Source organism: Telmatherina bonti (genome assembly GCF_933228915.1).
Source record: "Telmatherina bonti genome assembly, chromosome: 14".
NCBI classification, from domain to species: Eukaryota; Metazoa; Chordata; class Actinopteri; order Atheriniformes; family Telmatherinidae; genus Telmatherina; species Telmatherina bonti.
Genome location: NC_136612.1, coordinates 6,184,931 through 6,208,893, shown reverse-complemented (window position 1 = coordinate 6,208,893; position 23,963 = coordinate 6,184,931). Strand labels below are relative to the sequence as shown.

Here is a 23,963-nt window from a genome sequence, read left to right as displayed (position 1 = left end):
TGTGGCCCTGGAGGACCAGACTCTAACATGTCTGCAGGAAACTTCTAAAAGTAGCTGGACTGTGGCGCTGGAGGACCAGACTCTAACGTGTCTGCAGGAAACCTCTAAAACTAGCTGGACTGTGGCCCTGGAAGACCAGACTCTAACATGTCTGCAGGAAACTTCTAAAAGTAGCTGGACTGTGGCCCTGGAAGACCAGACTCTAACATGTCTGCAGGAAACTTCTAAAACTAGCTGGACTGTGGCCCTGGAAGACCAGACTCTAAAATGTCTGCAGGAAACCTCTAAAACTAGCTGGACTGTGGCCCTGGAGGACCAGACTCTAAAATGTCTGCAGGAAACTTCTAAAAGTAGCTGGACTGTGGCCCTGGAGGACCACACTCTAACGTGTCTGCAGGAAACTTCTAAAACTAGCTGGACTGTGGCCCTGGAGGACCAGACTCTAACGTGTCTGCAGGAAACTTCTAAAACTAGCTGGACTGTGGCCCTGGAGGACCAGACTCTAACGTGTCTGCAGGAAACCTCTAAAACTAGCTGGACTGTGGCCCTGGAGGACCAGACTCTAACATGTCTGCAGGAAACTTCTAAAAGTAGCTGGACTGTGGCCCTGGAAGACCAGACTCTAACATGTCTGCAGGAAACTTCTAAAAGTAGCTGGACTGTGGCCCTGGAGGACCAGACTCTAACATGTCTGCAGGAAACTTCTAAAACTAGCTGGACTGTGGCCCTGGATGACCACACTCTAAAATGTCTGCAGGAAACTTCTAAAAGTAGCTGGACTGTGGCCCTGGAGGACCAGACTCTAAAATGTCTGCAGGAAACTTCTAAAAGTAGCTGGACTGTGGCCCTGGAGGACCAGACTCTAACGTGTCTGCAGGAAACCTCTAAAACTAGCTGGACTGTGGCCCTGGAGGACCAGACTCTAAAATGTCTGCAGGAAACTTCTAAAACTAGCTGGACTGTGGCCCTGGAAGACCAGACTCTAACGTGTCTGCAGGAAACTTCTAAAACTAGCTGGACTGTGGCCCTGGAAGACCAGACTCTAACGTGTCTGCAGGAAACTTCTAAAACTAGCTGGACTGTGGCCCTGGAAGACCAGACTCTAACGTGTCTGCAGGAAACTTCTAAAACTAGCTGAACTGTTTAATATTTCTGAGAAAAAAAAACAAAACTTTATTATTCAATAAATATTTACCTGAAGATGGCCGATTCTGACCTCCTGTCTTCCAGTAACACCTGAAGTCCATATTAAATGCTTCCTTTCAGAATCTCCTGGAGTCCAGGTTCCAGCCTGGATGTGTTGGAGGATTGATATGTTAATGTTTAAACACACTGTGGACTGTAGCCTTCAATGATAGATCATATCCAGGATATCCTATCAGTGCAGTGATAGAACCCATCAGGGATGCAGTCGGCAGGTATAGATCACCTTTACCTGCTGACCTGCTGTTAGATTAACTCCAGCCTGCTGACAAAAAAAATCCATTTTCCTGTTTGGACTCATGTAAGACCTTGAAAGGCTCTTAAGTCTAACTGGACCCAAACTGGAAAAGCATCTCCACGAATAAAGCCATTTATTCTTCCATACTTCATGGTAAAGTTGACACAGGTGACATCACATACGATACGCGCACATACAGCTTTATACCACCAGGTGTGAACATAGAGTAAATAAATTATTACTCTTCATCACATGCTAGCTAACATTTTCCATGAGTAATGACTGGTCAGTAGGTGGTGCTTTTATCTTCGTTGATATTTTATCTAGAACATAAGCTGCTCTGGAGAAGGCTAGCCGTTCAGCATAATTTACTGGGCTGATTTACCCCAGTAATAGCATTATGTTAGCATGTTGGCAATATCAGTTACATTAGCCATGTTATCAACATTAGCAACATTGGCCATGTTAGCAATATTATTGACATTAGCCATGTTAGCAACATTAGCACCATTGTCCATGTTAGCCATGTTAGCAACATCAGCAACATTGACCCTGTCAGCCATGTTAGCATCATTAGCAACATTGGCCCTGTTAGCAATATTAGTAACATTAGCCATGTTAGCAATATTAGTAACATTAGCCATGTTAGCAATATTAGTAACATTAGCCATGTTAGCAATATTAGTAACATTAGCCATGTTAGCAATATTAGTAACATTAGCCATGTTAGCAGCATTAGATCACAGTAAAGCTAATATTTTAATAATATATACAAATATATGATGATATATTAACATGTGGAATGGCGTTGTTGTGATAAAACTTTAACTTCTGATGGGATTGTAAATAGTTCCTGGAGCTAGAGGTCTCTCCTTAGTTCATCCCGTCCCATTTGACACCCTGTAGGTTGTTACAGGAAAAGAAAGTTGGCTGCTTTGGTGGGAACCAGATTAATGCCAGCACTTTTTCCCAGACTGAACAAAGGATCATGGAAACACAGAAGGGATCATCCTGTTCTTCCAGCTGATAAGAGTCTTATTTCCATGGTTACAGCTCTGAAAACTGCAGTCGGCTGCTGGAGGACACGGCTGGCAGTGCTGTAAATATAAAGTCATGCAAAATTAAATTTAATTAGATAGATAGATAGATAGATAGATAGATAGATAGATAGATAGATAGATAGATAGATAGATAGATAGATAGATAGATAGATTTGGTGGGCTGACCGGTTGAGCTTGTTTAGTCTACCACACCTACTCTGGATAACACACACACACACACACACACACACACACACACACACACACACACACACACACACACACAGGGTGTGTTTGTGTCATTTATCACCTTTGTGATCTGTTGGACAGCTGAAGAACATCTGGCTCATGAAATTAAATATTTGTTTAAAGACAACCGTATCGTCCCACCCTGTGGACCCCTGTGGACCCCTGCTGGACCCCTGCTGGACCCCTGTGGACCCCTGCTGGACCCCTGCTGGACCCCTGTGGACCCCTGTGGACCCCTGCTGGACTCTGTTTACATTTTTGTCTTTTCAGTGAAAAATGTAAAACGTCTTGTGGGACTTTAATGTGCAGTAAATCATGCGGGTGTGCGCGTGTTGGCTGGAAGGAAGCCCCTCCCCGCGTGGCCCCGCCCCCCCTGCCGCTGCCAGGTAGGGTGTGTGTGTGTGTGGGTGTGTGAAGAGTAAAAGTAAACCTCAGCTGACGCAGCCATTCTGTGGTGTTCCACGCAACAGGAAGGACACGCAGTGGACAGACCTCTGAGACGACACGCAGAGCAGCGCGCGCGGAGCAGCTCTCTCTCACCTGTCCTCCGCCTCGGGGACTATTTCTTTGTGCGGACGCGCATCCAGGTGACCTGTCAGCATGTTTAAGAGGAAGAGTAAATCCACGGCTATAACTCAGCCTAAAGCTCCAGCAGCTACGTGAGTACAAACCTTTCTCTTAAAAACCGCACCTCGATCTGCGCGTGCGCAGACACTGCTCACAGCTTTCCTTCATGGACTGGTTGTTCTGGGAGCAGTTACTGGGACTGTGTGCGTGGTTCAGATCAGATGTGCAGAGTTGTGCAGTGAGAAGAGAAAAAGCAGCTGTAGCTCCAGCTGGAAGGGTGCGGCTGATAAGCCCCCGCCCCCCCCTCCCCCGCCCTTCACGCAGCGCGCCGCGCCCGCAGGACTACCTGTGTGCGCGCTCTGCACCTGCCATGAACAGGTTAAACTCCCACCTGCGGCTTAAAACCCGGATCCTCCGCTCCAGGGGGGGTTTAGTGGCTTCTGGAACTACACAGAAGCTGCAGCTGGTCTGATCATCATCATCATCATCATCATCATCATCATCATCACACCCAGAGGAATCCTGATAACGTCCCTCCACCTGCTGATCCCACGGGGATGGAAACACGTTTCCATGGAAACGGGATGTTCCCAGCCTCAGCTGTCAGATTCTGAGGCTAAAATGATGTAAAATGAATGTATGAACAGATAAAGCAGCATAAAGAGCAACCAGAAGTTTGTAGAACTAACACACATAGATCAGCAGTGACCAAGCCTTTTCTCATCTGAAACACACACACTGCTCTTCCTGCTACTACTAGCACCTCCACCTCAGCTGCATCCCAAACGTCGTCCTGGCTTTATTCCAGCCATAGAGGATCATTATTTTCCTGCTTTTCTCTTGTTGATCAGTGTTTGTTTCATATTCCGTCCCTCTGTGGACTGGAGACGTGTCCAGCCTGCAGACCAGATCAGGACCGACCCACCACACCCTCCATGACTCAGATCTGGAGCGGGACCTCTCTGTTCCTCCCTCCATCACAAACATGTGAGCTCATGCTCTGTCGCCACTTGCTGCCTGGAAACATTAGGAGTGTGCTCAGACCTGGACCTGGACCTGGCCCAGGCCCAGGCCCTGGACCTGGACCTGGACCTGGACCTGGCCCACCGAGCGTCCCCGGAGACGGGTTGTTAGGAGCCGGGGGTCCGAGGTGGGCGGGGTTCGACATCAGCTCTGACACAAACAGCTACCAGATGCTGCAGCTGCGTTTGTTTAACAGCCTCCTCCCCCTCCCCCTCCTCCTCCTCCCCCCCCCTCCTCCCCCTCCCCCTCCCCCCCCCCCCTCCCCCTCCTCCTCCTCCCCCTCCCCCTCCCCCTGCGCGCTGACAAACCCATCATGTTTACTGGTGGAACCTTCACCTTGACACTGGAATCCCCCTCAGGGTCTCTGCTTTGGTAGTTCTGCAGACCTGGACCAGCTCAGACTTGTTCTGGGACTCTGGCTGCGTCCCAGCCGTTATGTAACCCCTGGGGGGGGACGCCGACGAGGTCCCGTCTTACCAGCATACGTGTTGACGGAGTTGACAGCTTTCTGGCAGCATTCTGTCCTGGCTGTTGCTGTGGCAACAGAGTTCAGTGATGCGTTTAAATTCCTCATATCTCTGAAGTACAGCTGTCTGCTCCTCCACGGTGACGTCGCCGCTCTGCTATTGGTCAAAGGCTGCAGGCTCCTCCCCTCTCATGTGGGCGTGCTCTGATCCCGATTGGAAAATTCTGGTTTGAATTACCGGGTTGATAACCCGCTTGCCGTTGTCTGGGTAACCTGGTTTCCTTTGCAGTCTTCTGGTTAAACTGGTCTGAATCAGCGGTTTACAGGAGGTGTCTCCTGTCCTGCAGGACTGCCTCTGCTGAGCTGGCTGCTCTCATCGAGAAGCTGCAGAAGAACGCTGATAAAGTGGAGAAGAACATCTATGACATCGAGCAGAACCTTAACAAGGTAAACTAAGTGCAGCTTTTCAGGCTCCAGACGTCTCTGAAAGGGGGTCGGCGAGGCCAGTCTGCAGTCTGCAGCAAGCAGAAGAGCTCACGGCTTGCTTGGAGCTGAACTCTGGACTTCCTCTGATCTGTTGCAGGACGTGAGTAAGATCAACGAAGGGAAGCCGCCTTTGTATCAGGATGACACCAACAAGAGGATCCTCAATTCCATGGAGCTGCTGAATAGGCTGGACGAGGACGCGGTGGAGGCCAAGCGCCTCCACCATCCCCAGGCCGAGATGATCGAGCAGGAGTGAGTCCTCGTCAGCTCCGTGGAAAACCTGGAAGCTCCTGAAGATCCCGTATTAAATGTGATCTTCTTCCTGCTTTTCCAGCATGAGGCAGCTGCGTGAGAGGGTGCAGAAGCTGAGGGACGACCACGACCGCATCTACCACCTGCTGCGTACCGAAGGCAAGCCCAGCATCAACTGGGGCAACATGATGGACGAGAAGATGGTGAGCAACACACTTCCTGGTGATGTGATGGCTGACTCTTAGCCCCGACTTTAACCAGTCAGGTCCTCCAGATCTACCATCCTGCAACCTTTAGATGCAACCCCTGTCCAGCGGAACTCCTCTTCTGTGTGTCATCCAGCTCTGCAGAGGCTGCTAACGAGACACTCTCCAGGTTGCACCTGAAAACAGCAGGATGGTAGATCTCCAGGACCGGACTTGGGCAGTCCTGCCGTGGAGGAACACAAATCTTTTCACCGCTTGCTGTGGAGAAGAGCCTGCAGAGCTCCCTCTACTGGCAGGAGTAGGACCTGCTCCGTCACCATGACGACGCAGCATCAGCAAACCAATCAGGCGAACACATGGAGCTCCAGCAGACCCGCCTGGTACGTTACCGGCATCAGGACACCTGCCGGGTCCTGACACGGTGGACGGTCCAGACATGAGACGGAAAATACCCGCTGGAGGACGCCGTCCGTCCCCGCTGGGGGTCAGACGAGACGCCTGCTGACGCTCCTCTGCCTTCCTGGCGGTGCTGATGTCCCTCCCGCCTCCACCACATCACATAGTTTTACATTTTACAACCTGGTCTGCTAGAATTTCTTCCTCACATTCCAGAAAATTCCTCCTCCTGCTTTTTCCCTGCTGAGCATCATGGAAATGAGATGATTAATATTTATCAGCCTGAGCTTTTCTAGACATGTGGGCGGGACCAGAAGCTCCAGGTTTACTGTTGATCCTGATGGAAGAAGGGAAACAGGCTCTGCTTTAGGAACCGGGAAGTTTTCCTGTTTTCCATTCGTACGCCGCCTGGAGTCATCGTTGCTACATACAGATTCATGAAGGAGGCTGCTGGACTGGTGGGGTGTCGGACCAGTCCTCACCCTACGGCGGGTCACCCCACCACAGGTAATGACCGTCCTTTTGTCTCTGCTCAGGACAACCTCCAGAACAAAGGCTACGGTCAGGACCTGCCGTCGGTGGAGAATGAGGTGGAGGAGCACAACATCTTCCACAGCGAGGTGGAGGCCCTGGCTCCTCACATCTCCAGCGGCCCAGACAAGGTGAGAGGAGAAGTGATGCGGTGCACGTTCCCATGATGAGGAGTCAGAGCTCATTGTTCCGTTTCTGTGTGCAGGAATACATCAGCAGCCTCCAGACGAAGTACAACAAACTGCTGGTAACGACGTCGGCATGACGACGCCTGGGCGTCTTCTCACACACCAGTTTTTATCCACATTTATCCACAGACTAAGCTTTCGCTGTGTGCTGTAGGACATCTCCAGCGCTCGCCAGCGTAACCTGCTGAGCTTGAGGGACTACATGCAGCGCTGCACCAATGAGCTGTACTGGATGGACCAGCAGGCGGAGGAGAGGATCAACTACGACTGGAGCGACACCAACCTGGACTACCCGGCCCGCCAGAGGCACTACCAGGTAGGCCCAGTCTGCAGCAGATGAGCCTGGATGCCTGGAGGACGTCCACTAACCTGATCTCTCCAACAGAACCTCATGAGTAAATGTCTGGAGTCCAAAGAGAACACCATCACCAAGCTGAATGCTGACGGAGAGAAGCTGGTAGCTGCTCAGCATCCAGGGAAAGACGTCATTGAGGTAAGTCCTCCAGCTTCATCTTCACCATGGAGGCTTTCTCCTTCCTGGGTCCTTCAGCAGGAACTGCTGATGGTTTCTGGAGCTGAACCCTCAGAAGCCTGATGAAGACCACTGGTCTCCTCTGGGCTTCATGTTGGTGCAGGGTCTCAGCAGGGGCGGTGCTAGATGTAGGCCTCTGCGGGGCCCTACATCTAGGACGTGGACGTGGATCTCCTCCCTCTACTGAAACCAGTGAAAAGGCTGGAATAACAAACCTTCCATAGCTTCTGCTGGATAAAAACTGGGGCGCCAAACCAACTCAGAAATTCCTACACGGATGTAATTTATCCTCCATGTTGGCTAACTCTGTTTTCAGCCACTTCCTACGGACCACTAACATGACCTGGAACTTCTCCCCTGAATTAGTCACGTCCCAGTTTCCCTTTTCCAAACACAAACTTTCGCATGGTCATAAAAAAGTCCAGAACTTTGCTTTACTTAAACTCATTCCCAAAAGAAATGCTAACCACTGGCTTCAGTTTCTCCTCATTATATCCAGCTTCTCACATCCTGAGATTTCTGTGTGGGATTTCACCCACACAACCTGGGATTCATTCTGACACCTCTTCAGTGGTGGAAGTTTGGTCTCCAGCATCTTGTTTTTACCTCTGTGGTTTCACCAGGCTCACATGGAGGCGGTCCACGCTGACTGGAAGGAGTATTTAAACCTGCTCATCTGCGAGGAAAGCCACCTGCGACACATGAACGAATATCACAAGGTGAGACAGCTGATGTTCAGACGGAACAGGTAAAGAGATGGAGCTCATGACTCAGTGTTTATCTGTCTGTATGTGTGCAGTTCCACAAGGAGGCCCGCGACACTCAGGACCTGCTAAAGCGACTGGACATGGAGGTCAACCAGAAGTACAACCCGGAGTTCAAAGATATTTATCAGATGGACAGACTCATCTCAGAGCTGAATGTGAGCTTCTTTATGGCGATAGAGGACTCCTCCTGTAACTCTGGTGACATGCTGGCCACATGCTAATGACATGCTAATTACGTGCTGACAACATGCTGGCATCATCCTAGCAACATGCTAATAACATGCTGGCATCATACTGGCGACATGCTAATAACATGCTGGCATCATACTGGCGACATGCTAATAACATGCTGGGATCATACTGGCGACATGCTAATGACATGCTGGCATCATACTGGCGACATGCTAATGACATGCTGGCATCGTCCTGGCGACATGCTAATTACATGCTGGCATTATCCTGGCGACATGCTAATGACATGCTGGCATCATACTGGCGACATGCTAATGACATGCTGGCATCATACTGGCGACATGCTAATTACATGCTGGCATCGTCCTGGCGTCATGCTAATGACATGCTGGCATCGTCCTGGCGTCATGCTAATGACATGCTGGCATCGTCCTGGCGACATGCTAATGACATGCTAATTACGTGCTGACAACATGCTGGCATCATCCTAGCAACATGCTAATAACATGCTGGCATCATACTGGCGACATGCTAATAACATGCTGGCATCATACTGGCGACATGCTAATGACATGCTGGCATCATACTGGCGACATGCTAATAACATGCTGGCATCATACTGGCGACATGCTAATGACATGCTGGCATCATACTGGCGACATGCTAATGACATGCTGGCATCGTCCTGGCGACATGCTAATGACATGCTGGCATCGTCCTGGCGACATGCTAATGACATGCTGGCATTATCCTGGCGACATGCTAATGACATGCTGGCATCGTCCTGGCGTCATGCTAATGACATGCTGGCATCGTCCTGGCGTCATGCTAATGACATGCTGGCATCGTCCTGGCGACATGCTAATGACATACTGGCATCGTCCTGGCGACATGCTAATGACATACTGGCATCATCCTGGCGACATGCTATGACATGCTAATGACATGCTGGCATTATCCTGGCGACATGCTAATGACATGCTGGCATCATCCTAGCAACATGCTAATGACATGCTGGCATCATCCTAGCAACATGCTAATGACATGCTGGCATCATCCTAGCAACATGCTAATGACATGCTGGCATCATCCTAGCAACATGCTAATGACATGCTAATGACATGCTGGCATCATCCTAGCAACATGCTAATGACATGCTAATGACGTGCAGGTATCATGTGACCATATACCGATCTGTTTGTAGGACCAAGCTAAGGCTGTGGAACACTTTGAAGACCGGGTGAAGGCTCTTCAGAAGAGAAGCCTGCAGGTTTTGCCTTTGAAGTACCGAAGAGAGACGCCCCAGAAGCTGCTGCCCATCGAAGCTCTGTGTGACTTTGACGCTGATGAGGTATTTTTGATTCCTGGAATAAGAGACACAATTTTCCTGTTTAGGTGCTTGTTTTCTAACTAATCTACAGAACTGAACCTTCATCAGGCTTCCTGAGGCTCGTCTACCATCAGGAGATGCCAGTTTGGTCCTGTGGTTTATAGAGCAGAGTGCAGATTCTCTACGACAGACTTACCTCAGCAGTTCTTTTCCTCTGTCACATGCTGTCAGGACGCTAATCCTGAGATGTTTCCTGTCTTGCTCAGCGCTCTTTTCCCCTTACTCACCCTCATGACTGAGCCTGTAATGTCAGGATTTTACACCAGGATATATGGAAATCCCTCGGACGGCTCGACTGAGAGTATTAAGATAAACTGCTAAAGACTCGCGCGTAGGATTGGAGAAAATATAAGAAGCTTGTGGCTTCATTCTGCAAAGACCATGAAGTTGACCCGGCTGACGTCGGTGCGACCCGGCTGACGTCGGTGCGACCCGGCTGACGTCGGTGCGACCCGGCTGACCCGGCTGATGACGGTGCGACCCGGCTGACGTCGGTGCGACCCGGCTGACCCGGCTGATGACGGTGCGACCCGGCTGACGTCGGTGCGACCCGGCTGACCCGGCTGACGTCGGTGCGACCCGGCTGACCCGGCTGATGACGGTGCGACCCGGCTGACGTCGGTGCGACCCGGCTGACCCGGCTGATGACGGTGCGACCCGGCTGACGTCGGTGCGACCCGGCTGACCCGGCTGACGTCGGTGCGACCCGGCTGACCCGGCTGATGACGGTGCGACCCGGCTGACGTCGGTGCGACCCGGCTGACCCGGCTGATGACGGTGCGACCCGGCTGACCCGGCTGATGTCGGTGCGACCCGGCTGATGACGGGGCGACCCGGCTGATGTCGGTGCGACCCGGCTGACCCGGCTGATGACGGGGCGACCCGGCTGACCCGGCTGATGTCGGGGTGCATCTGGTCGCCCAATCAGCAGGTTGAAGCGGGACTCGGCAGCCATGTTGGCGTGCAGCACACCGCAGAGTGAGATATTTAGTGAAGCAGAGATGATGTCTAGTTTGTGAACAGCGACTCATTCTGCCTGTTGGATGTGTTCAGGGACAGATTTCGCGTGGGGAAACATACACTCTGCTCCGTAACAATGGTCCCAAGTGGGACGTGAAGGATGTGGCTGGACATAAACTCACCGCCCCGGCTGTCTGCTTCATGATCCCCCCCACGGACCCAGAGGCAGTCACCATCTCTGACAAGTGAGTGTCTCCCGGTAATTACTCACAACTCTTCAGTTACTGATCTCCTCAGAAACCAGGTAAGCTGTGATACAGAGTGAACATCTGTTAGGGACTAAAATGTTGGACCCCCCCCCCTCCCCGTGTCCAGCCTGTCCAGTCAGCAGAAAGCCATCAAACAGAAGATGATGAGCAGCCGGACCACTCTGCAGAAACGTCTGGATGAGCTGAAGAAGGAGAGCGGAGCTGGAACTGCTGCAGGTGAGCACAACATTCTCCTCCATCCATCTTCTCGCCTCACGTTGTCTTCAGGAGGATGATGAGATGTTCTGGTTGGTGTTAATGAGCACGGCCGTGACCAGAACATGTGGAGCATGAGGTGGCTGCTGAAGCTGATGTGGTTCTTTGTGAATGCAGACAAGCAGGAGCAGCAGTGCCGTCAGCTGATGGCCGGTCTGGATAAGGTCGTCAGCGACCTGGACAAACAAGAAAAGGCCATTTATAGTCGCGTGCGCCCACCGCTGGAGCAGAACCGGCCTCTGCAGGACAGCGCCGACCGCCTGCAGGACATGAAGGTAAGGACTTTTCTGATGTGTGAGCGAGGTGTTCCTGCGCTGTAATCTCTGATCCCAACGTTCCACAAGGACGTGGCTGCTGCCGTGAGAAGGATCGAACCAGAGAAGTCCTCGAAGGTTCAGGAGGCGAAGAGCTTCTTGTCGTCCAACCCGAGCTCAGCCAGCGCTCCTCAGCTTCACAGCAAAGTGGACGAAGCCAACAAGAAATACACCAAGGTTGAGCAGCTTCTTCACCTTTCCCAAGAGAAGTAAGTCCCGTGTTTTCTCTGCGTTTCCACAAGCAACGACCTTCTCTAAACACCGCTCTTCTTTTAGGTTGAAGAACTCCAACCAGCTGGAGACGTCTCTTCAAAATGGCAAAGGTCTCCTGTCCACCTACGAGAACAAGCTGGCAAGGGAGGAGGTGGCTCCGGCGGACTTCAGCTCGCTGGAGAAGACTCAGCAGGAGCTTGCAGTAAGAGGCCTTCTGCAGTGTTTACACTGGCCTGGACGCCAACATAGCCCTCAGGTTTACCCAGACATATGTGTTAACGCGGGGTTAACAGGATTAACATGGTTAACGCGGGGTTAACGCGGTTAATGCGGGGTTAACATGGGGGTTATCATGGTTAACGTGGTTAACGTGGGGTTAACATGGTTAACGCGGTTAAAGCTGTTAACATGGTTAACGCGGGGTTAACGCGGTTAATGCGGGGTTAACATGGGGGTTATCATGGTTAACGTGGTTAACGTGGGGTTAACATGGTTAACGCGGTTAAAGCTGTTAACATGGTTAACGCGGGGTTAACGCGGTTAATGCGGGGTTAACATGGGGGTTATCATGGTTAACGTGGTTAACGTGGGGTTAACATGGTTAACGCGGTTAAAGCTGTTAACATGGTTAACGCGGGGTTAACGCCGTTAGTGCGGGATTAAGGCCGTTAACGCGGTTAACGTGGGGTTCCCACGTTAACCCAGTGGTTAACACCGTTAAAGCGGTTAACACCGTTAAAGCGGTTAACATGGTTAACGCGGTTAAAGCGGTTAACAGGGTTAACGCAGTTAACTTGGGGTTAACATGTTTAATGCAGTTAACGTGGGGTTAAAGTGGGGTTAACGCGGAGTTATCGTGGGTAACGCTGCGCCGTCTGCATTAATTCAGGAAGAGTTGCAGAAATAAGGTTATGCTTCTGCAGCAGAATGGACCTAGCATGGGTCACCTACATGCATAGATTAGCCTCAAAGCTCGGAAAGTTGCTTCTCTCGACAAATCTACGTTTTTTAAACTGCCGTTGAAGTTGGTTAAGTTAGCACGTAAGGTGTGTTGCGATTCAGACACCAGCTGCTGCTCCGTGCAGATCCTACATTTAGCCGTCCTCCTCAGTCTGAGATGGACAGCTGTAAACACAAGCTGTGCAGAAACCGTTATTTTCGTTTGATGCTACTCAACATGGCGGCTTCAGGCTACAAGACTTGTGTCAGCCTCAAACATTCACAAGCACCTCACTTCCAGTGCTGAACCTTTCAGAATAAAGGTTCTGCTTAGTACGGATGCAAGAAAAGGACACTTTGGTACTCGCTGTCTCCTGCGGGACACTTTGGTACTCGCTGTCTCCTGCGGGACACTTTGGTGCCGCTGTCTCCTGCAGGACACTTTGGTACTTGCTGTCTCCTGCAGGACACTTTGGTGCCGCTGTCTCCTGCTGGACACTTTGGTACTCGCTGTCTCCTGCTGGACACTTTGGTACTCGCTGTCTCCTGCTGGACACTTTGGTACTCGCTGTCTCCTGCTGGACACTTTGGTACTCGCTGTCTCCTGCTGGACACTTTGGTACTCGCTGTCTCCTGCAGGACACTTTGGTACTCGCTGTCTCCTGCTGGACACTTTGGTACTCGCTGTCTCCTGCAGGACACTTTGGTACCGCTGTCTCCTGCTGGACACTTTGGTACTCGCTGTCTCCTGCTGGACACTTTGGTACTCGCTGTCTCCTGCAGGACACTTTGGTACTCGCTGTCTCCTGCTGGACACTTTGGTACTCGCTGTCTCCTGCTGGACACTTTGGTACTCGCTGTCTCCTGCAGGACACTTTGGTACCGCTGTCTCCTGCGGGACACTTTGGTGCCGCTGTCTCCTGCGGGACACTTTGGTGCCGCTGTCTCCTGCTGGACACTTTGGTACTCGCTGTCTCCTGCTGGACACTTTGGTGCCGCTGTCTCCTGCAGGACACTTTGGTACCGCTGTCTCCTGCAGGACACTTTGGTACCGCTGTCTCCTGCGGGACACTTTGGTGCCGCTGTCTCCTGCGGGACACTTTGGTGCCGCTGTCTCCTGCGGGACACTTTGGTGCCGCTGTCTCCTGCTGGACACTTTGGTACTCGCTGTCTCCTGCGGGACACTTTGGTACTCGCTGTCTCCTGCAGGACACTTTGGTACCGCTGTCTCCTGCGGGACACTTTGGTGCCGCTGTCTCCTGCGGGACACTTTGGTGCCGCTGTCTCCTGCGGGACACTTTGGTGCCGCTGTCTCCTGCTGGACACTTTGGTACTCGCTGTCTCCTGCTGGACACTTTGGTACTCGCTGTCTCCTGCGGGACACTTTGGTGCCGCTGTCTCCTGCGGGACACTTTGGTACCGCTGTCTCCTGCGGGACACTTTGGTGCCGCTGTCTCCTGCTGGACACTTTGGTACTCGCTGTCTCCTGCTGGACACTTTGGTACTCGCTGTCTCCTGCGGGACACTTTGGTGCCGCTGTCTCCTGCAGGACACTTTGGTACCGCTGTCTCCTGCTGGACACTTTGGTACTCGCTGTCTCCTGCGGGACACTTTGGTGCCGCTGTCTCCTGCGGGACACTTTGGTACTCGCTGTCTCCTGCGGGACACTTTGGTGCCGCTGTCTCCTGCTGGACACTTTGGTACTCGCTGTCTCCTGCGGGACACTTTGGTGCCGCTGTCTCCTGCGGGACACTTTGGTACTCGCTGTCTCCTGCGGGACACTTTGGTACTCGCTGTCTCCTGCGGGACACTTTGGTACTCGCTGTCTCCTGCGGGACACTTTGGTACCGCTGTCTCCTGCTGGACACTTTGGTACTCGCTGTCTCCTGCGGGACACTTTGGTGCCGCTGTCTCCTGCGGGACACTTTGGTACTCGCTGTCTCCTGCTGGACACTTTGGTACTCGCTGTCTCCTGCGGGACACTTTGGTACCGCTGTCTCCTGCGGGACACTTTGGTACTCGCTGTCTCCTGCTGGACACTTTGGTACTCGCTGTCTCCTGCGGGACACTTTGGTACTCGCTGTCTCCTGCGGGACACTTTGGTACTCGCTGTCTCCTGCGGGACACTTTGGTACCGCTGTCTCCTGCGGGACACTTTGGTACTGCTGTCTCCTGCTGGACACTTTGGTACCGCTGTCTCCTGCGGGACACTTTGGTACCGCTGTCTCCTGCGGGACACTTTGGTGCCGCTGTCTCCTGCGGGACACTTTGGTACCGCTGTCTCCTGCTGGACACTTTGGTACTCGCTGTCTCCTGCGGGACACTTTGGTACTCGCTGTCTCCTGCGGGACACTTTGGTACCGCTGTCTCCTGCGGGACACTTTGGTACTTGCTGTCTCCTGCGGGACACTTTGGTACTCGCTGTCTCCTGCGGGACACTTTGGTACCGCTGTCTCCTGCTGGACACTTTGGTACTCGCTGTCTCCTGCGGGACACTTTGGTACTCGCTGTCTCCTGCTGGACACTTTGGTGCCGCTGTCTCCTGCAGGACACTTTGGTGCCGCTGTCTCCTGCAGGACACTTTGGTACTCGCTGTCTCCTGCTGGACACTTTGGTGCCGCTGTCTCCTGCAGGACACTTTGGTACTCGCTGTCTCCTGCAGGACACTTTGGTACTCGCTGTCTCCTGCAGGACACTTTGGTACTCGCTGTCTCCTGCGGGACACTTTGGTGCCGCTGTCTCCTGCGGGACACTTTGGTGCCGCTGTCTCCTGCAGGACACTTTGGTACTCGCTGTCTCCTGCGGGACACTTTGGTACCGCTGTCTCCTGCGGGACACTTTGGTACCGCTGTCTCCTGCGGCACACTTTGGTGCCGCTGTCTCCTGCGGGACACTTTGGTACTCGCTGTCTCCTGCGGGACACTTTGGTACTCGCTGTCTCCTGCGGGACACTTTGGTGCCGCTGTCTCCTGCGGGACACTTTGGTGCCGCTGTCTCCTGCGGGACACTTTGGTACTCGCTGTCTCCTGCTGGACACTTTGGTGCCGCTGTCTCCTGCAGGACACTTTGGTACTCGCTGTCTCCTGCAGGACACTTTGGTACTCGCTGTCTCCTGCAGGACACTTTGGTACTCGCTGTCTCCTGCTGGACACTTTGGTGCCGCTGTCTCCTGCAGGACACTTTGGTACTCGCTGTCTCCTGCGGGACACTTTGGTGCCGCTGTCTCCTGCGGGACACTTTGGTGCCGCTGTCTCCTGCAGGACACTTTGGTACTCGCTGTCTCCTGCGGGACACTTTGGTACTCGCTGTCTCCTGCAGGACACTTTGGTGCCGCTGTCTCCTGCAGGACACTTTGGTACTCGCTGTCTCCTGCGGGACACTTTGGTGCCGCTGTCTCCTGCGGGACACTTTGGTGCCGCTGTCTCCTGCAGGACACTTTGGTACTCGCTGTCTCCTGCGGGACACTTTGGTACCGCTGTCTCCTGCGGGACACTTTGGTACCGCTGTCTCCTGCGGGACACTTTGGTGCCGCTGTCTCCTGCGGGACACTTTGGTACTCGCTGTCTCCTGCGGGACACTTTGGTACTCGCTGTCTCCTGCGGGACACTTTGGTACTCGCTGTCTCCTGCGGGACACTTTGGTACTCGCTGTCTCCTGCGGGACACTTTGGTGCCGCTGTCTCCTGCGGCACACTTTGGTGCCGCTGTCTCCTGCGGCACACTTTGGTGCCGCTGTCTCCTGCGGGACACTTTGGTACTCGCTGTCTCCTGCGGGACACTTTGGTGCCGCTGTCTCTTGCGGGACACTTTGGTACTCGCTGTCTCCTGCGGGACACTTTGGTACTTGCTGTCTCCTGCGGGACACTTTGGTACTCGCTGTCTCCTGCGGGACACTTTGGTACTCGCTGTCTCCTGCGGCACACTTTGGTACCGCTGTCTCCTGCGGGACACTTTGGTACTCGCTGTCTCCTGCGGCACACTTTGGTACTCGCTGTCTCCTGCAGGACACTTTGGTACCGCTGTCTCCTGCGGGACACTTTGGTACTCGCTGTCTCCTGCGGCACACTTTGGTACTCGCTGTCTCCTGCGGGACACTTTGGTACCGCTGTCTCCTGCGGGACACTTTGGTACTCGCTGTCTCCTGCGGCACACTTTGGTACTCGCTGTCTCCTGCAGGACACTTTGGTACCGCTGTCTCTTGCGGGACACTTTGGTGCCGCTGTCTCCTGCGGGACACTTTGGTACTCGCTGTCTCCTGCGGCACACTTTGGTACTCGCTGTCTCCTGCGGGACACTTTGGTGCCGCTGTCTCCTGCGGGACACTTTGGTACTCGCTGTCTCCTGCGGCACACTTTGGTACTCGCTGTCTCCTGCGGGACACTTTGGTGCCGCTGTCTCCTGCGGCACACTTTGGTGCCGCTGTCTCTTGCGGGACACTTTGGTACTCGCTGTCTCCTGCGGGACACTTTGGTACTTGCTGTCTCCTGCGGGACACTTTGGTGCCGCTGTCTCCTGCGGGACACTTTGGTGCCGCTGTCTCCTGCGGGACACTTTGGTGCTGGAACAATGAGAAAGGACATGAGTTCACGTGGATCTATGAGGGATCCTGGATGTTGGTATTTACTGTCCTCTCCTCTGGCAGGGGGTTGCATCAGACCTGAGGTCCCAGAGGTCGCTGATCACTGAGACGGAGCAGAACCTGCGCTCGGCCAAGTCCAGCTGCGATAACATGGCCAGTAAGTTCCAGGAACACTGTCCCGACATCGAGCGGCAGGAAGCGGATGTCCAGAAGCTCAGCAAGCGCTTCAACAACCTGAATCGGCAGATCGAGTCCAGGTGAGACGCTCGGATCTGAGGTTTGTCCGCCTGCAGAGAAGACCAGTGCCGTGATTGTCGTCCCTCTCTGTGCTGAAGGTCTCAGAGCTTGCAGAGAGCCAAAGTGGCCTACAACAACTACCACAAGGATTATGACAACCTGAACAGCTGGCTGTCCCGGGTCCCCAACTACGAGCCCCGGGAAACTGATGACCTGAGTCAAGTGGAGACCAAGCTGAAGAACCAGAGGGTGAGATGAGCAGCATGTGTCCTGCTGAAGGACAACGTCCTGTCCCTGATCTTCATAAGATCCTAAAAACCACGTCTTCTCCAGAACCTGCTGTCTGACATCGCAAGAAAGGAGTCCGACCTGAACAACATTTCCAGAAACGCCCAGCTTTACCAACAAGCCGTCAAGGTAAGACACGCCGTTTCACAGCCTCACCTGCAGGAAGCCAGCAAGTTCCCAGCTAACGGCTCCTCCCTGCAGGACTACGAGTCGGAAACGGAGAAGTTCCGGTCCATACTGGACCTGGAGGATGGACTCGTTCCTCAGACCTACAAGAGGAGCCGACTGGAGTCGCCTGCGCTGACGGTCAAAGCCGAGGTGAGACCTGGTAGCACCTGCTGGCAGCTGGTCTGCATGGAGGGGAGGGTGGTCTCACACCAGCTGTCTGGTCCAGTTTCCAGCTGCTGCAGCCTTGGTTTTACTGGGAACTAGGGTTCTGATCTGACCCATGTGCATGCATGGGTTCTCTGATGGAGAACCACCTCGCCTCCCAACCCCAGACCAGTCAGAAGCCCAGTGCACCATGGGAGTGCACCATCACCATCACGTCTCCCAGTGCATTATGAGACGTCTCCCAGTGCATTATGGGACGTCTCCCAGTGCATCATGGGACGTCTCCCAGTGCATCATGGGACGTCTCCCAGTGCATCATGGGACGTCTCCCAGTGCATCATGGGACGTCTCCCAGTGCATCATGGGACGTCTCCCAGTGCATCATGGGACGTCTCCTATTAGCTTCAGCCTGTAGCAGAGGGACTGACTAGAATGAAGCCAGACTGGGATGTGGTTCTGGTTCCTGAGGCCGGACCGGGATGTGGTTCTGGTTCCTGAGGCCGGACCGGGATGTGGTTCTGGTTTCTGAGGCCGGACCGGGATGTGGTTCTGGTTCCTGAGGCCGGACCGGGATGTGGTTCTGGTTCCTGAGGCCGGACCGGGATGTGGTTCTGGTTCCTGAGGCCGGACCGGGATGTGGTTCTGGTTCCTGAGGCCGGACCGGGATGTGGTTCTGGTTTCTGAGGCCGGACCGGGATGTGGTTCTGGTTCCTGAGGCCGGACCGGGATGTGGTTCTGGTTCCTGAGGCCGGACCGGGATGTGGTTCTGGTTCCTGAGGCCGGACCGGGATGTGGTTCTGGTTCCTGAGGTCGGACCGGGATGTGGTTCTGGTTTTTGAGGTCAGACCGGGATGTGGTTCTGGTTCCTGAGGCCGGACCGGGATGTGGTTCTGGTTCCTGAGGCCGGACCGGGATGTGGTTCTGGTTCCTGAGGCCGGACCGGGATGTGGTTCTGGTTCCTGAGGCCGGACCGGGATGTGGTTCTGGTTTCTGAGGCCGGACCGGGATGTGGTTCTGGTTCCTGAGGCCGGACCGGGATGTGGTTCTGGTTCTTGAGGTCGGACCGGGATGTGGTTCTGGTTCCTGAGGCCGGACCGGGATGTGGTTCTGGTTCCTGAGGTCGGACCGGGATGTGGTTCTGGTTTCTGAGGCCGGACCGGGATGTGGTTCTGGTTCCTGAGGCCGGACCGGGATGTGGTTCTGGTTCTTGAGGTCAGACCGGGATGTGGTTTTACTAAGAAGGGTCTGACGAGTGATGCTTATAATATTCCAGTTAATGTTTTCTGTGATTTTTATGATTCTAATAAGAAGAAGAAACCACATATTATACTCTCCCAAACCCGCCCAGAACCACCCGACCCACCTCTCCCGTCCCAGTATGAATGTAACCCAGATGTAGGTGACGCTGTGCTCTGAATGCTTTGTTGTCTGAACCTTGCAGGAAGCGGCGATCGAGGCCAAGTTCACTGAGGTCAACGCCGTCAACAGGCAGCGGCTGCAGAATCTGGAGTTCGCCCAGAGCCTCCTGAGCCAGGTAGATGTGTGCACCGCAGCATTCACTCTCCTCACCCATCAGAGGTAACCAGGACCCTGTGTCTCCACAGCAAGCAGAGACTCCTCTGATCCAGGCCTCCAGCGTGAAGACGGTCCATGCTGCAGCTCCTGGAGAGGAGCCTTGGAGGATCAAGAAGCAGCTGGAAGATGAGATCCAGAGGAGGGAGCAGCTGGAGAAAGAAATCGAGAGCATCCAAGCTAAGATTTATTCCCTGGAAGGGCAGAAGCCGCAGGACACCATCGTCAAGAAGCAGCTGATCAAAAAGGTTCCTGACCCGCAGCTCGACGAGGAGGTCCACAAGGTCCAGCAGAAGCTGTCGGAGGAGCGGCGTTCCACCCACGTCCTGGAGAACGACCTGGAGGTGCTGAAGCTCAGGCTGCGTGGCCTGGAGACGGAGCTGAGGGAAGGAGCACAGCAGTACACGGTGAAGGAGGTGCTGCGCATAGAGAGAGACCGTGGCCAGGAGGAGGAGGTCCGCAAGCTTCGGGACGAGCTGGAGGAGCTGAGGAGGCAGAAGATGATGAAGGACAACCAGCTGATCCAGATACAGAAGCAGGTGACTCTCCTGGCCGAGGAGAAGAACAAAGAACAAGAAGTGATCACAGAGGAGGAGGTGATCAAAGTCCAGAATGACCCGCAGCTGGAAGCCGAGTACCAGGTCCTCCTCAGCCGCAAACAGAAGGAGATGGACGGCCGGAAGCAGCTGGAGGACGAGCTGCACTTCCTTCAGGACAAACTCCGCAGGCTGGAGAAGGAGAAGGCCATGGCGGAGGAGAAGATCTCCATCAAGGAGGTGCTGAAGGTGGAGAAAGATGTGGCCTTCGAAAGAGAAGTAGAGAACCTCAGGAGGCAGTACGAGGATGAGAAGGCCAGGTGGCGGTCCTCTCAGCGGGAGAAGGCCGACCTCCAGAGGAAAATCTCAAGCCTGGAGGAGGAGAAGTCCAAGGTTGTGATCCAGGAGAAGGTTCGGGAGATCGTCCGGCCCGACCCCAAGGCTGAGAACGAAGTGGCCAACCTCCGCCTGGAGCTGGTGGAGCAGCAGAGGCGCTACCAAGACGCGGAGCTCCATCTGAAATCCCTGCAGGATGAGCTGCTGATGCTGAAGAACCGAGGACCTCAGGTGGAGGTCAAGGAGATCATCAAGGAAGTCATAAAATACAAGACGGATCCGCAGACCGAGCGAGAGCTGGAAAGACTTCGCAACGAAATCGTGGATAAAACCCAGCAGACGGAGAAGTCGGAGATGGAAATCCGTCAGCTTCGGGACGAGATCGACAGGTGGAAGGACACCAAACCCCAAGTTCAGACCAAAGAGGTGGTCCAGGAGGTGATGCAGTACAGAGAAGACCCCAAGACCAAGGAGGAGGTGGAGACTCTGAAGAGGAAGCTGGCGGACGAGCAGAAGAAACGTCTGGATCTTGAAAGAGAGCGATCCGCCCAGGAGGAGAAGATCAGACTCAAGAAGATGGATCTGTCTCAGATCCGAGAGAAGGTTGTCCAACAAGAGGTGGTCAAGATGGAAGAAGATCCTCTCCTCAAGTCGGAGTGCAACACCTTCTCCCAGAACATCAGCAACGAGCAGAGGCAGAAGGAGAACCTGAAGGCGGAGCTGCTCCGTCTGCAGAGGCAGATCGCAGACCTGGACCTCCAGCTGGAGGAGCTGGAGCGCGAGCGGCGGGCCAGGCGCGACGCCGAGCTGGAGATCCAGAGACTCCGGGTCAGGCTTCAAGAGCTGGAGATCCGGGACAAGGAGAACCGGGAGAAGGTGACCGTTAAACAGAAGGTGGTGCTCCAGCAGGACCCCCAGCAGGAGAAGGAGCACTCCATCCTCAGACTGCAGCTGGACGAGGAGCGCCACAAGCGAACCCTTCTGGAGAAGGAGCTGAATGTCCTCATCCAGAGGCAGCTCACACTGGAGAAGATGGAGGTGAAGGAGAGAGTTGTCCGCACAGAGAAGGTCCAGGTGGAGCGGGACCCAGAGGCTGAGATCGAGATCGAGAACCTGAAGAGAACGCTGGAAGACGAGAAGAGACGGAGACGGGAACTGGAAGTGGAGCTCTCCTCCGTCACCTCGAAGCTCTCAGACATGGAGTTCTCCAAAACCAAGTCCACCAAGGAACTGGACTACATCCGCGAGGAGAACAACCGCCAGCAGCTGGAAAACCAACGGCTGCAGAACGAGATCCGCAAGCTCCGCGCCGAGATCGAGATCACCAGCAAGGAGACCCGGCTCATCACCGAGACCGCCCCCCAGGAGGACGGGAAGAACCTGGAGCTCAGGCTGGACTCGCTGCGGAGGGAACTCGACGAGCTCAGGGGCGTCACGGTCCAGAAGGAGGAGGAGATCCAGAAGCTCCAGAAGAGCCTGGCAGCGGTGAGGATGAAGAGGGAGCAGAGGGAAAGCCACCTCCGCAGGTCCATCGTGGTCATCGACCCGGACACGGGGAGGGAGATGCGACCCGAGGAGGCGTACAAGCTGGGTCTGATCGACTGGAAGATGTTTGTCAACCTGCAGAGCCAGGAGTGCGACTGGGAGGAGATCACGGTGAAAGGCCCCAGCGGAGAATCCTCTGTGCTCCACGACAGGAAGTCTGGGAAGAAGTTCTCCATCGACGATGCGCTGCGCTTCGGGCACATCACCAAACGGCAGCTTCAGCAGTACAATGACAAGGAGATCTCCATCCAGGAGTTTGGAGCCATGGTGTCAGGCAAGAAGTCGGCTCTCTGATGCAACTCCTCTCTCCCCCGGCCAGATCCAACTCCTTCCGCTCCTCCTCACGCTCTCTTCACCGGGTTATTTGCTGCTTCGTGTCTGCTTCCTGTTCTGCGGTGCTAGTTTTAATGATGGGTACGTTACCAGCAAGCTTGCTGATATATTCTCAGATTGATGGAGGGTCTCGATGACTCCGCTGTTCTGGAGCTTTTTCCAGAAGGATCTACTGTGTTCTACTGCAAACTTCAATAAAAATCTAATGAAACAGAGAAATGTTGGTTTTATGTGAGCACATCATGCTAAACACACAGCATAAATAAACATTTAAGCAACAGGACTTCAAATAAAACTAGTTTAAACTAAACTATATCACACTAAAGGTTTTTTATAAGCGGACGGGTTCTGCATCTGCTGCATGTCTGACTCAGTGTGGAAATGGATTTAATATGAACTCTGACTCCGTTTAAAGCCTGCAGCTTGACGGAGAGACAGGTTTTTAAAATAACTTCTGCAGGGAACAGAGATGATGTGCATGTTGTCCTCTCATAACTGGAACTGGTGCTTCACCTGTCCAGCCTCCAGAGTTCCCACACTGCGCTCGCCTGGAGCACGGAAAGATCCGCAAACTCAGGACCCGCTGTCGGGTTTGAACAGCTGACCGTGAAACACAAATCCAAGCCTCAGGTTGAAGATTATTCACATCATCTGGAAGTCAGGAAGAAAAGATCTGAGACCCGGCAGAGCTCGTGCTTCAATAAAGAGAGAAACTAAACGACGGCCTGGGGGTCACAAAGCAGGTCTGTGTTGAAGTTCCTGGGACGGCGACTGAGGTGAACCAGTGGGCCCTGAACCCCAAACTGCTCCGGAGGTTAAATTCATCTTCCAGCTGGGATAAAGTATGGAAAAAGACAAATAATCCATCTGTTAATGAAAGCTGTGTCCTTCCATGGACAGATGTTCTCCAGCTTTCCCAGTAAATATGTGAAGGAAAACAATGTTTCCCAGAAAGACAGAACAGAGCAGATGCAGAAAACCTCTGGATTTTATCATTATTAGAGTTTATTATCATTTATAACTTGCCAGAGATCACTTCTCATTCCTATTTTGGTATAAATAACTCTTTTCTTGTGTGATCCTTTCAGTTTTTGCTCTTCAAGCCTTCTGGGTCGTCTGCTAGATGAATGGCAGCTGTATAAATTTCTTCATGGGAGAAAAAGTATTTTCGTGTTTGTAATAAAACTTTGTTCTTTTTCAAAGTCCACATTTTGAAGCTTTAAATTTTTTTTTTGGCTTTGAAAAGGACTCAGAGTTGTTAGTGACCCAAAGATTGAAAGTTATTAATGATCCTGCTGATGAGTGCAGGGAATGTATAGATGAGCCACCGCACACAGTGTCTTCGTGGCCCCACATTCACGTTTCCCTGGATACGGCCCTGGTGGGTGCCTTCATAGACATCATGTATACATAGACGTCATGTATACATAGACATGTATACATAGACATCATGTATACATAAACATGTATACATAGACATCATGTATACATAGACGTCATGTATACATAGACATGTATACATAGACATG

The 23,963-nt window shown here is 53.3% G+C and overlaps 1 protein-coding gene across 1 annotated transcript; it reads left to right on the top strand.

Annotated features, from left to right (window-relative positions):
- Positions 1-3,204: 3,204 nt before the first annotated feature.
- On the top strand, positions 3,205-22,611 carry ppl (periplakin). The gene is made up of 22 exons (XM_079252499.1): positions 3,205-3,389; positions 5,134-5,233; positions 5,370-5,524; positions 5,607-5,727; positions 6,663-6,788; positions 6,863-6,904; positions 7,000-7,161; positions 7,231-7,338; positions 8,001-8,096; positions 8,177-8,299; positions 9,541-9,687; positions 10,780-10,931; positions 11,062-11,171; positions 11,328-11,485; positions 11,555-11,733; positions 11,801-11,939; positions 17,318-17,511; positions 17,590-17,740; positions 17,825-17,908; positions 17,981-18,097; positions 19,554-19,646; positions 19,717-22,611. The coding sequence occupies exons 1-22, from the start codon at positions 3,331-3,333 to the stop codon at positions 22,393-22,395; spliced, it is 5,295 nt and encodes a 1,764-aa protein (XP_079108625.1). The 5' UTR covers positions 3,205-3,330; the 3' UTR covers positions 22,396-22,611.
- Positions 22,612-23,963: the final 1,352 nt, after the last annotated feature.